Below are 13,119 nucleotides of genomic sequence, written 5' to 3'. Positions count from 1 at the left end.
GCACACTGAACTCATTATTTCTGCCATGCCAAATTGCCGTAGTACAAATAAAGATGCACTAAATTAAGAGTACTATATTCCAGCTATCAATGAACATTTTAATAAATGGCAAACATGTAGATTTCAGTAATTTAATGAATAGCTAATACATTAAAGTGACTTCTTTGCATCTTGGACTGTGCCAGGCACGTTACATGGATTGTCTCTTTGAAATTTCACAAAGTTCTTAATTGAAGTTAGTACCTTTATAACTCCCAACTTACAAGTTAGTAAAAATGGAGTCTCAGTGGAATTAAATAACATGCCTAAAATCATCCAGCTAATAAGTGGTTTGGCAAGGAATTGAACCAAAGCTGTCTCTAGATCAAGCATGCCCAACTGGGCTTTAGAGTACATACTCTAAATTGTTTCTTTGTATGGGTTTGATGGGTTGTACTGTCATCCTTATGTTTATGTATATACCACTTGTGAATAACCACACATATTTGCAGGATAATTGGCTGTGTGTTTGAAAGTAAAGTCTGGGCTTATGGAACAGGTTTCTTTACATTGATTTAACTGATTCATGCAGAGATCAAACCCACAGCTGTGGCTGGATTAATTTTCCTCTCTAACCAACTTGTCTAACCAGCCCATTCTCAACTGTTTGAAAATAAAACAACCCTCATAGTTAAATCTCTGAACCACTAGGAGACTTGGCAACTTGAATCCATCATTCTTGGTTGCTGGTATAATGTTCGCTCGCCTCGCTTTGATGAAGGGTAATATATAACAGTAGCTCGTAGCATAGGGTGTAATTATATTAGATAGCCCCACAGCATGGATGTGTTGGGAGGCCTGAGGCTAAAGGCCAAACTCACAACTTGCTGAGGGGTGCACATAGTGTTCTCTAACCCCTAAAAGTCACGAGGGCTGAAAGGGAATTTAGATGGAGCTAATTACCTAGCTTGGGACTGTCAAGAGGGCTTGGGGCAGTCAGATATGCATGTTCTGTGACTCAGAGAATTATGGGTGAGCTGCGATGGGAGCCTGATGAGTTTTCCACCGATCAGGAGTCAGGTAATTGTAGGGCTACACTGCTTGAAGATCGTTAATGTTTTTCAGTGAGGAATTCACTGCTCTTCCAAGAAGAGTCAGAAGGATCTCCCACATTCAAGTAGATAAGGTTGCTCCTGAAGTGGCTGGAAAGAGGGACCGGCAGTATACATGAGGGATGGAGAAGGGAAGTGTAGGAAGTCCCCCTTCTGGGGAATACTGGGGCAGTGAGAGGAAAGAGGAGAAAAGCTCAAATGAATCCCAGATTTCTGTCCTTGGCAGTGAATTGGAGAGTGGTGTTACTGAGGTGAGAATAGTAACAAGTTTGCGAGGGAAACAGTGAGTGAGTTTTGTACGTTTTGCGTTTGGGAAATGTTCAGGGAGGTCATGCCAAGCAGCTGGTTGGATCCAGATTCCAGGGCAGGCGTCAGGGCAGTTGTCAGCAGCTAATCTGGGAGCCTGGGGAGCCAGAGTTTGAATTATGGCTTCAGTCACTTACCAGCTCTGTGGACTTACGTGCCCTGCATAAACTCCAAAAGCGTCTGTTTATTCAGCAAAATGAGGATGATGATAATAGTAACTATCACACAGAATTATTTGGAGGATAAAATGAGAAAATGCTTGTATGGGCTTTGGCAGAGCATTTGCTTCATTCCAGGCGCTTACTACTTACTGTTGAGCCATGCGAGGCAATAGGAGCGTGAAAGGCAGCAAGGCAAGGATTTTATAAGTGTGTATGGGAACTTCGTGTAAAAATAATGTCTGCAGTGTATGTATACATGCGTATGTATGTGTAAATTGTGTGTATATATGTGTACGGGTACATACGTGTGTAGGTGTTTGTGGGTTGTATATATATATATGTATGTATATATTCTTTGTGTGTAAATATATACATTTATTCTGTGATACTGGCAATGCCTGATATTTGTTTAATAATTACACTGGAGGTATGTTTTTTCCTCTGGGATCTCCCCTCTTCTTCCAGAAATCTCATCTTTAAGTGGGGGTGGTATTAACAATAATTTGCCTCATTGCTCTAATGATTAAATGTTTCCTATCACGCTCATCTCTTTACTTCAACAATACACGTTGGTACATCTTACGTAATTAATTATGCTGGAGGAATTTTCTTATGAAACTGAAGTTATCTCAAAAATGAGTGCCTTGTAATTCAGTCAGTTTATCTCCCAAAGTCCACTCAGTCAACCATTATTTTTTTACAAAATTTTCTTCTTGGCGTCCTTGACTCTGGTTTAAGGAAACTTGCTTTCCTCATAGTTCCTTTCTCCGGGAAATTATAAGGGAGACCTTGTCCTAAGCCTTCAAGATATCAGTGTTATGGGCTTATCTTTAGAATGTAATGAAATGTTGCACCTTAAAAACAGAAGTCTGTACAATGATGAGGGTTTATCTCGTACTCTTCATCAGCTGTGACATTCTCCTATTTTCTTCGTCTTTCCTTCTCTGGCACACTGGGCTTCAGTTTACTTTTTTCCCATTACAATATCCCATTATAGGCTCTAGAGTCCACAGTTCAAACATGACCCGTGGGAAATAATGTGCCCTTAGTGATATTTAAACACACATAAGAGCCACTGTCTACAGGTGTTTTTTTCCTGACGTCTCTCTAGCCCCATTCCCAGTTGGGAAGCACACCCTAAATGGGTTCTCACTGTACCTTTTCCGTGCCAAGGCTCCTATCGCAGCTTGTCATTAGCTGGCCTGTTCTAACTAAACACACTTGGACATGATCATATGACATGGTCATGGTGAGTCTATAAATTGATTTCAACACTTTTTTAAATCCATGAGTTTGAAACTCTGAGGTGAGATTCATTAACAGCAATGAACTTGGGGACAGCCCTGAGAGTTCAAGCTACTGCTGTAGCTCTTACTAGCTATATGATGCTGAGCAAAATAGTTAACCCCTTCCATCCTCAGTATTCCACTTGCAAAGCTGGAATTCTTAAAGTAGCTACAGTTTTAGGCTTATGGCAAGGATTTCGGAGACCATGTACATAAATTCCCCCGGCCCACAGTTAGTACCTATTCACTGCAGGCACTATTCCTGTTAACATTAAAGTGCATTTACTTAAAATTATGAAAAAGCCATTGTCAGTCATGCAATTTAAATTACTCTCACTCCTCTTTTTTAAAAGGTGGTCCTTGCTATTGGTTCTGTTCAGAAGAAACAAATCTGAAACGACAACACACTATGGCAAACAATCCGTTTCCCTCTATCCCTTGCGCTTCATTGCTTACTTTCTCGATAAGCAGCACTAAGTGTTCCTTTCTTATTACTCGTGTGTCCTGATATAACTTGGTAGATACATCATCTAGAGAACATTTCTGAAATGCTGGATTTCTCTAACTAACGCATGTGCAGGGTGAGTCATCAGCCTTTCTGCTGGGTGGTAGTGTTGTCATTGTTATGAAACACTCAAACTCATGGGGCCATATTCATTATACATTCATATTTTTCTTGGAATGTTCAACTTAAGGTGTTATTTTTTCCTGAATATTAAAAGTCTGCCAATGTCATTCTGTCTGTGGCCACTATTATAAAAATAGATATTTCAGCCAAAATAACTATGTGGTTTTAATGTGTACAGTGTTTTCATAATAATGAAAATACTACAACAGGGTTTTTGTTGTTGTTGGGTTTTTTTTTTTTTTTTTTGCCTACATTTATCAACAGATCTGTAAATGAACTGCCTGCCTTAGAATGATTTTATGTCTCTAAAATCACAAAGGCCTATTTTGTGTCACAAGGCCTATTTTGGTAAAGTTGCAAATGTATGAGTAAATAAACCACAATAGTAATGAAAATATAATTCTTAGAGTAATTTCATTTCTTCCTCTTCTTCTTCTTTTTCTTTTCTTTTCTTTTCTTTTTTTTTTAAGTAATCCTTAGGGGCACCTGGGGGGGCTCAATGAGTTAAGCCTCTGCCTTTGACTCAGGTAGTGATCTTGGGGTCGTGGGATCAAGCCCCAAATCGCCTGCTTCCCCCTCTCTCTCTGCCTGCCTCTCTGCCTGCTTGTGATCTCCGTCTGTCAAATAAATACATAAAATCTTTATTTTTTTTAAATATTTTATTTATTATTTATTTGACAGAGAGAGATCACAAGCAGGCAGAGAGGCAGGCAGAGAGAGAGGAGGAAGCAGGCTCCCTACTGAGCAGAGAGCCTGATGCAGGGCTCGATCCCAGGACTCTGAGATCATGACCTGAGCCAAAGGCAGAGGCTGAGCCACCCAGGTGCCCCGTAAAATCTTTATTAAAAAAAAAAATTTTTTTACCCGGCATGGGGCTCGAACTCATGAACCTGAGATCAGCAGTCACATGCTCAACGGACTGAGCCAGCCAGGCGCCCTATAAATTCATTTCTTAGATGAGGAAATTAGCTCATGGGGCTTAATAAATTTGTTATTAGCCTTAAGAAATATGTGTGCTTGCTAGTGATTTTGATAATGAGAGTGGTCCAGACTTAGTGAATTGATGGTTAGATCACTGCTTCCGATTGAAAAGTTCATTCAGTATTATCAGTACTACTTGGGGCAAACACAGACCAAAACCTGGGAATTGAACCTTGCCAGAAATAATATTTGCTGAAGATTAAGGAGCCCAGCATGATGCCTGTGCTAAACGCTCAATCAGTTTTTGCTGAATTAATGAGTTAGAATTTCGTTCTTATCTCCTATCTTCTTGCTGATTCTGCTCTTTAAAAAAAAAAAAAAAAAACTCACTTGTGTTAATATTTCTCCTAACAGGAAGTTATATTCAAACTAGACACACAGAATTTGGAGTCTGGCAGACTGAAATGTCCTTTTGATCCTCAGCAGCCTTTTGCCTCAGTAATGACAGGTAAGATCAATGGCAGGCAGGTCTCGCTTTTAGGTGGTTTTCTGAAAAGGTTTGTGTGGACTGAACTACATTTTTTTTTTTTTTTAATATTTTTTTTTTAATTTTTTATTTTTTATGTCAAGCAGAGAAAGACAACTATCATATGATCTCCCTGATATGAGGAAGTGGTGATGCAACATGGAGGCTTAAGTGGGTAGAAGAAGAATAACTGAACTACATTTTTTATTGAGTTAAAGATTATCCGGGATTACTCGTTCACGGGCTTTTTGATTATAGTATTTTAGTGCCGTATCTCTATATTTAGCATCCTTATCCTCAGCGGAGGACCAAGCACATCCTTCATTTCTACACAGTTTTAATTTTTTTTTAAATCTATATTTATTTATCTGGGAGAGAGAGTGTGTGTGAGCACAAGGAGGGGAAGGGCAGAGAGAGCAAGAGAAGCAGACTCCCCACTGCGCGGGGAGCCAGCGCAGGGCCATCCCAGGACCCTGAGATCATGACTTGGGCTGAAGGCAGATGCTTACCCCACTGAGCCACCCAGGCCCCGCTCTACACAGTTTTTAAATGAACTTCAGGTTGAATTCTTTTTAATGCAAACGACACATACTTTCTTATTCTATAATTTTATTTCGATGTCTTAGATTTTCTTATACGAAGCTATGTCCCTATTTGGCTTCTATGGAAGTTAAATTTAGCAATTCCTTAAACATAACAGGTTACAAAATATGCTGAAGATTTGAGTGCAAGGATTAATAATAAGATGTAGCAGATAAACTAATAAAACAAATGGTGGAATACAGGTAATATGAAATACAGAAAATAGAATGTGATAACACCTTTTCCCTCAATGCGAAATTTTTGTTAGCACATTCAGTCTTCTCTTGCTTTGTCTACATTTTAAATTCGCTTGTGAGGTGACTGTCCTGTTTAAAGAAGGCAGTGCTGTGTGGTCTGAAGTCTGTTCTGAGGAATGTCAGCACGACCTCTGAATTTTAAACATTATAAGGACCCCTTTTGTCTTGGTTTGGTTCATGACTTTACTCTCTTTTTATTGAACTTGTCTATCAAATGTTTGAATAGACGGTAAGAGTGAAGTACCATGACATTTTAATTTTCACTTAGTGAGAACTAGTGATCTTCCTTTGAAGTGAAAGCGTGCGTGTTTTTGTGTGTTTTGAAAATCGTATGACTGATGTTTAGTCTTTATCCTCAGAAAGTGAGATAGATGATTTGGGATTCTGATCTGTCAAGTGGGGTTGACAGAGCCTTAATAAAAACAATGGATTGCAGGCATCAGTGACCCCTCTTACAAATCCCTAAGTGATTTAAATACAAAGACAGTTTTAAAGCCTGGTCTACAGATAGAGTTTTTAGGTTGAAACACACACTTTTTTTTTTTTTTTTTGGACAATATGTTCAAATATCTATAGTTTTTTATGTTTCAAATGAATAGTTTGTTTCAAACTCTTACCAAGTAATGCCTTTTTGATGTTGTTATTTTTTTCTTCCGTTTTTTAAAAATTTGCTCCACAAATGAAATATTATCATTTACCATTAATTTTAGAAGATTGCTTTAAGAGAAGGAAGTAATACCATATCTATATTTATTTTACCTAACTGGATTTCTCTCTTCTGTGTATTGTTTTGTTTTGTTTTGTTTTCCTTTGGAAATTGACTCCTGTCATTATTTAGATTGGTTGACTCAAATAGTTGAATAACAGGTTATTTAGATGGATGTAATCAGAAGATTTAGGAAATATCTCAATCACTTATAGAAAGTCAGAATTTTAGGAGTGCCTGGGTGGCTCAGTGGGTTAAGCCTCTGCCTTCAGCTCAGGTCATGATCTCAGGGTCCTGGGATTGAGTCTTGCGTCTGACTCTCTGCTCAGCAGGGAGCCTGCTTCCCCCTCTCTCTCTGCCTACTTGTGATCTCTCTCTGTGTCAAATAAATAAATAAAATCTTAAAAAAAAAAAAAAAGTCAGAATTTTAAAGATAATGTTTCTGAAGAAAATTGGATTTTAGTGATAAAACAGTGTCTTTCACTGTTCTTATACATGGCCATTTATAAATCTAAATGTTCTGTAGAAATTAGTCTTTTTTTTTTTGTCTGTTAGGTGTACTCAACGTTGTTGACTATAAGTAAGGATTTCTTAAAATAGAAGCTTAGCTTTCAAAGGGCAATATATTCCAACGTAGGGTCAGCATTCTTGTCTCTCTCCTCTCCAAGTGCCCACTAGCATTAAGGAACAGTGGCCCACACCCCTCTTTCTCTCCCTCAATCCTTTTCTATTCCTCTTCTTCCCCCATTTCTTCCTTTTCTCTCCCCATCCTTCTCCCTCCCCTGCTCTTTCTCTTCTGCATCCCCACCCCCACCCCCACTTCTCTCTTTCTGGCAACACATGGATATGCATTTTACATAAATAACAGGACAAAGAAGTTCGGTATGCAGTAATAGCCACATCTTTTTCTTTTCAGGAATTCCTGTTTATCAGAACCATTAGAGATGTGATTAGCTACAAGGAATGCAACATGTTATAATTACCAAGAATGACTTCAGTGCTGAAAGCTCCCTTTCAGCAGAGGTTAGGCAGAGAAAAGTTGTGGTCATTGAGGTTGTGTCGGTTAAGTAAATACTAATTACGCAATCCATTCCTCATTATGGCATTTACTTTTTAGTAATTTTTGGGGGCTGCTACAAAGACAAACTCCTAATTATAGTGTATCTTTGAATTATTTGTGGGGAGAGGAGAAAGGAGGAAGAGCTTATTCATAAGAGAAGCTAATGCATATGCAGTTATGAATTCTGAAGACTTTGGCCATTTTTATCTTCAGGTCTCTAGCATCAACATACCAAAGTTCATTGAGTTATCCGGTCTTTGACGCTACAGATTTTTCAAAATTTGAATGTAAAATTTATGAAACAGTATCTTTTCATATTAAGCAAGGAACGCCTTTGGTTTCATGCCATGAAATTAGTGTATTGCCAGTAGTATCTGCTGCTGTACTCATAGAAGTCCTGTGTATTTTCTTCTCCCTCTCAGATGAGTACCTCTACTCTGGAACAGCATCTGATTTCCTTGGCAAAGACACGGCATTCACGCGGTCCCTTGGGCCTACTCACGACCATCATTACATCAGAACTGACATTTCAGAGCACTACTGGCTCAATGGTTAGTGCTTTTCTCTTTTCATTTTTTTTTGCCTTTGCTTTTGGGTAGATAAGAAACTCATTATTACTCATTCAGATGTGTTTGGGAATAAGTGGTTTAGCTTAACATTATAAAATACATTTGATTAATTTCCCTCTAAGACAAATCCCCAGGACCTGTTATGTATATAATAATAACAGCTGACACTTACTGAGAGTGTGCTATTGTCCTGATGCTGTTCCATGCTCTAATTGATCCTTTAAATGTCCACAATGACATATGAGGTATGCATTCTTATTATGTGCCTTTTACAGATGACTAAACAGAGTGAGGTTGAGAAATTTGGTCAAATTCTTATAACGGGTCACTTATAGACCCTGGGGCTCAAGTTGGCGATCTTTCTCCTGAAGTCTGTTTTTTAATGACTAAGCCAAATACTATCGACAAGGGGGTAGGTTGTGATGCTAACTTCTTTGGTTAAAAGTAATTTATACCTGGGTTGAATGTCCCTCTAAAATTTTAAGCGTATTAATATTGACATTAGTTTATCTGGGGACTTTTTTATTCTGAGTATTCTGAGTTTTAAGAAAGCCACTAATGAATTAATTGACTAATTAATTAATTACTGTTTGCTTATGTTCTCCTTACAGCAGGTCAGATTTAATCATGGTAGTCTAATGTTGTCTAATTATCATAGGACTTTATTGCGATATAGCGTGGCAGAATCACATAACATTTTGCCATTTAAGCAAACAACATTTCTCGTTCCCACCATAAATATTGGGTTTTAGTGCAGGAGGCCTTGGTAGACATTTCCTAGGGGCTATCTCTCCATCTCTCAGTATCATTTAAGCAGTGACAACATAAACAGAAGGGAAAAACACTTTAAAACATCTCTTTAGTCTGAACCTCCAGATACATTTGTTTACACAACAATGGGCTCTCCCTTGACCTAAGAAGAGCCTTATTAATGGGGAAGACAAATTTAGAATATCTCCCAACTATGTGATTTCTCATTAATTTCTCTACACTCAGTCAGGACAAGACTATCTTCTTGAGCATTGTGAGGTTTTTGTGGAAATACTTGGTTTGAGAGTGACTCCATGGATTTTTACCAAATAGAAAAACTTACCCATATCTGTTTAGGTAACAAGATATACATATGGCTTTAAAATGAAGTATAGATTGTATTTCTTAATCTTGGGATGGCAAATGTCATTAAATTGCTACTCTTTTCAGAGATTATTCTGTTTATCCCTTAACAATGACAGGTCCATTTAGAAGTCAATGGCATTGCAGAATTAATAATGTCGGAAATCTTTATTCAACTATTATTTGACTAGCATGTTTCTAATGCTGTGTGAAAAGGATCACAAAGGAAGACTTTAGTTGGTTTATTTAGTAACAACTTTTGAGGACCCTTGGTATAATGAATGCTGTTCTACTCCTGGGTTTACAAAGATGACAAGGGAGGGTTACTGACCTCACAGATGACGGCTACTGGAATCATTAGGAGAGAGTGGGAGTTGGGACTGGAAAGCTGTAAATATTATCCTGACACCACAGGGAAGTTAACTATGGCCTAGTTTTTTGTTGTTGTTGTTGTTGTTTTTTTTTTTAAGTATAATTGACACATAACATTATATTAGTTTCAAGGGTAAAATATAATAATTCAATATTTGTATATGTTGCAAAATGATCACAAAAAGTCTATTTGATATCCGTCACCATACATAGTTGCAAGTATTTTTCTGTGTGTGATGAGAACTTCTAAGATCTACTGTTTTAGTAACTTTCAAATATGCAATACAGTATATTAGCTATAGTCACCATGCTGTGTATTACATCCCCAGGACTTATTTTATAAGTGGAAGTTTGTGCCTTCTTACCCCTTCATCCATACCATGGTCTTAATCAGGGAAGCAGATCTTTGTTTTTTATAAAGGTAACTGACACTAGCATGACGAGAACACTAGAAGAGAATGGGGATAGTGAAAGAAGCCAGAGCAAGGAAATAGGAAAATACGGGACAAGAACAGAGGTATTGCCAGTGGAGATGGATGTGAGAATATACAGCAACAAATATTTTAAATAGAAGATATTTGTTTGGGGATAGAAAAATCCAAGGCTATGAGGATGGAATTCAAGAGAAGGGATGGATACTGAAGGAACTTGGTGATTAAAGAAGTCAGTAAAAAGGAAGAAAGGAAAAAGGAAGAAAAAAAGTAGAAAAGTCTTAGTGCAAAGATTACTGAATGCAAACAAAGGACTAAGAATTAGGAAAACTAACATTTGTGGTTCTAAGACAGTCAAAGCAAAATGCTTAGTGATTACGGGCCAGGAGACCATATGACCCATATGCCCTCATATTTCCAGTCTACCTCTAATGTTCTGTATCTCTCGAAAGTGTCCTAGTTTAGACAAGAATCACAGCTCTGTTTCTGTGGAATTAAAGAATGTAGGTTTAAATCCTGAATGTCACTTATTTGTGAACTTGGTCAAACCTTTCTGTGTGTCTACATTGTTTTGTCAAAAATTTGGCATAGTAATAGTATTTATTCACAGGGTGTTCTAAGGATTAAATTAGATCATATAGGGAAGATGATACTGGGAAGTCTAATGGAAGACAATTTTAAGAGTTCAGAGTAGATGCTGTCATCACCATCATAGTCACTATTCTTGATGGTAAAAAAGACAGGAGGTGGCACTAAAACACCAAAGGCTCTGTGGTCCACTGACATCTGATAAGCATTTATTAACTATTGACCACCTTTTTTTTCTTTCTCTCTGCATTTCATGATTCTGTGAGCTCATCCACTCTCAGATTCCCAACTGTTTCCTGTGTTCAAGTTTCCTGAAACTATATTTCCAAACCTTTTTTCTGCAACTCAGAGCCCTTAAAAATATTTATTTGCGTGTCTTATATTTTCCTTCCAGTTCACAAGAAAGAAACTGATGTTTCATATGTGAATAAAGAGATCTAAGCCTTCACCCTGATAGTGCCACAAGGGGGGCTTTGGTTATTTTTTACAAGTTGTTTAAGTTGTGATCCTTTGCTTGAGTTTCTTTAAATATATGCTGATACAGATAGAGATAGAGATATTTAAAAAACTAAATATGTAAAAATCTAAAATCCCTGGAATCTAATTTAAATTATCTTATTTTCCCTTTAGAACCTGCCATTCAACACCAGTTTCCTGACTTCTATCTATCTTAACTTTCTAAACATTATCCACCCATTTACCTTGAAGTTATCTTTTATTCCTTCCTCTCCCCCACCCTTTTTATCTTATCTATCACTAGGGCCTTTACTTCCGCCAAAATATCTATCGACCTTGTTGTTTCCATGGCCACCATCATTCTGTAGCTCATCATCACTAGATCTCTGGGTTTTTTTTTTTTTTTTTTTTTTTTTTTGATCTCTGGGTTCTTGCCACTATTTTATTCTTTGTTAATCCACTTTCCTGTCGCTAATCTCTTCTGCTTTAAACTTATTTTGTATAATATCACTATTTTAGGCACTTTTTTTTTTTTTAAGATTTTATTTATTTATTTGTAAGAGAGAGAGAGAGTGAGAGCGAGCACAGGCAGACAGAGTGGAAGGCAGAGTCAGAGGGAGAAGCAGGCTCCCCGCAGAGCAAGGAGCCCGATGTGGGACTCGATCCCAGGATGCCGGGATCATGACCTGAGCCGAAGGCAGCTGCTTAACCAACTGAGCCACCCAGGCGTCCCTATTTTAGGCACTTTTAAAGTATTATTTTATTTACCGGTATAATCCTGAGAGAATTACTATTCCCACTTTACATATGGGGGATAGACTAGAAGTCATATATACCGTGCACAGATAGCTAGTAGATGTGGGGTTGAAAGTCAGGAATGTCTTTCTTGCTCTCGATACTTTTTTCTTGACATTTTAGGATATATTTTATGATCGGCCTAAATTCTGTTGTTTTGACTGCACATCCCCTGCTCCTGGAGCCTTATTTACAGACAAAGGCGGTGCCTACATACTACGTTGTGCAATAGCAAACTGAGGATGTGGGTTTGGTTGCAGGTGCTAGAGCAGAGAGAGAACATGTGGTTGGGTAAGTGATGTGGAAGACCGTGGCAAAATCTCTGAAGTCAGGGTTAGTGAGAACATCAGATCAGCTGTTTGCTAATGGACAGGCAGCCCAGAATTAGAAGAGCATGATGTTTCAGGAGACCCATTCAGCCAAGGAGCTTCTCAGTTCGTGGAAACTAGGGCACAGCAAGGGAGAAATTATAGAAACTATATGAGTTTCTTATAATGAGGAAGTACTTGATTGGCTAAGGCAAAAGATTGACTTGCTTAGGAAGCATTTCTGTTTTCCATTCTGAGAAGTGGCCATTTTCCAGATAGAGTTACCCTGGGGTCCCAAGACAGAGGTCAGTGGATCATCTCGCTGGAATCAGGAGGACGGGGAAACAAAATACAGTGATTGGGAAACTGCAAAGATTACTGGGAATAAGGTTATCATAGACATGATCTTATTCAACCTCATATTCCATAAACTAAGATAACATGAAGAAGGTGTGTCCAGGTCTATTATCCCCAAGCCTGGCCTTCCATTCCAGTACCAAACCTCGGAAAGCAGTAGTGTACCCTATCTCTTGAGTCACAAGTTTGACTGCCCTTCTGGTGGCAGTTACGGGAATAGAGGCTATTTCTGCCTTAACATTGGACCTGATGTACCAGTTACTGATGTAGACTACTTGCTTTGAAGTGGCACTAATAGAGTAGACACTAGCCACATGTACATTTAAATTAATTAAAATTAAATGCATTTAAAATTTGGTTCCTTAGACATACTGGGCATATTTCAAGTGCTCACTGGCCACGTGGGCTAGGGACTCTCATGTTGGACAGCACAGATGTAAAACATTTCCATCATCACAGGATTTTTCTGTTAGACAGTGCTGGTCAAAAGGGTACTTATTTATTAACTGTGTGCAGTAGCTCACAATCAAATAATGCAACAAAAGTATAAATTTTCTTTACTGTTCACTTAGATGTATGTGAAACTCATGCCTTGGTCTCATAAAA

The 13,119-nt window shown here is 38.1% G+C and overlaps 1 protein-coding gene across 3 annotated transcripts in view; it reads left to right on the top strand.

Annotated features, from left to right (window-relative positions):
• The window catches only part of SEMA3D (semaphorin 3D), a 201,744-nt gene that overhangs the window by 122,499 nt on the left and 66,126 nt on the right, over nucleotides 1-13,119 (top strand). For all 3 annotated transcript variants that reach the window (XM_059170986.1, XM_059170985.1, XM_059170987.1), the window contains 2 exons: nucleotides 4,808-4,901; nucleotides 7,947-8,075. In XM_059170986.1, the coding sequence (XP_059026969.1) occupies nucleotides 4,808-4,901; nucleotides 7,947-8,075 (223 nt within the window). The remainder of the gene's footprint in view (nucleotides 1-4,807; nucleotides 4,902-7,946; nucleotides 8,076-13,119) is intronic.

Source organism: Mustela lutreola, chromosome 4 (assembly GCF_030435805.1).
Source record: "Mustela lutreola isolate mMusLut2 chromosome 4, mMusLut2.pri, whole genome shotgun sequence".
In the NCBI taxonomy this organism is placed as follows: domain Eukaryota; kingdom Metazoa; phylum Chordata; class Mammalia; order Carnivora; family Mustelidae; genus Mustela; species Mustela lutreola.
Note: the sequence above shows the minus strand (reverse complement) of the source record. Positions and strands in the feature narration are given on the sequence as shown.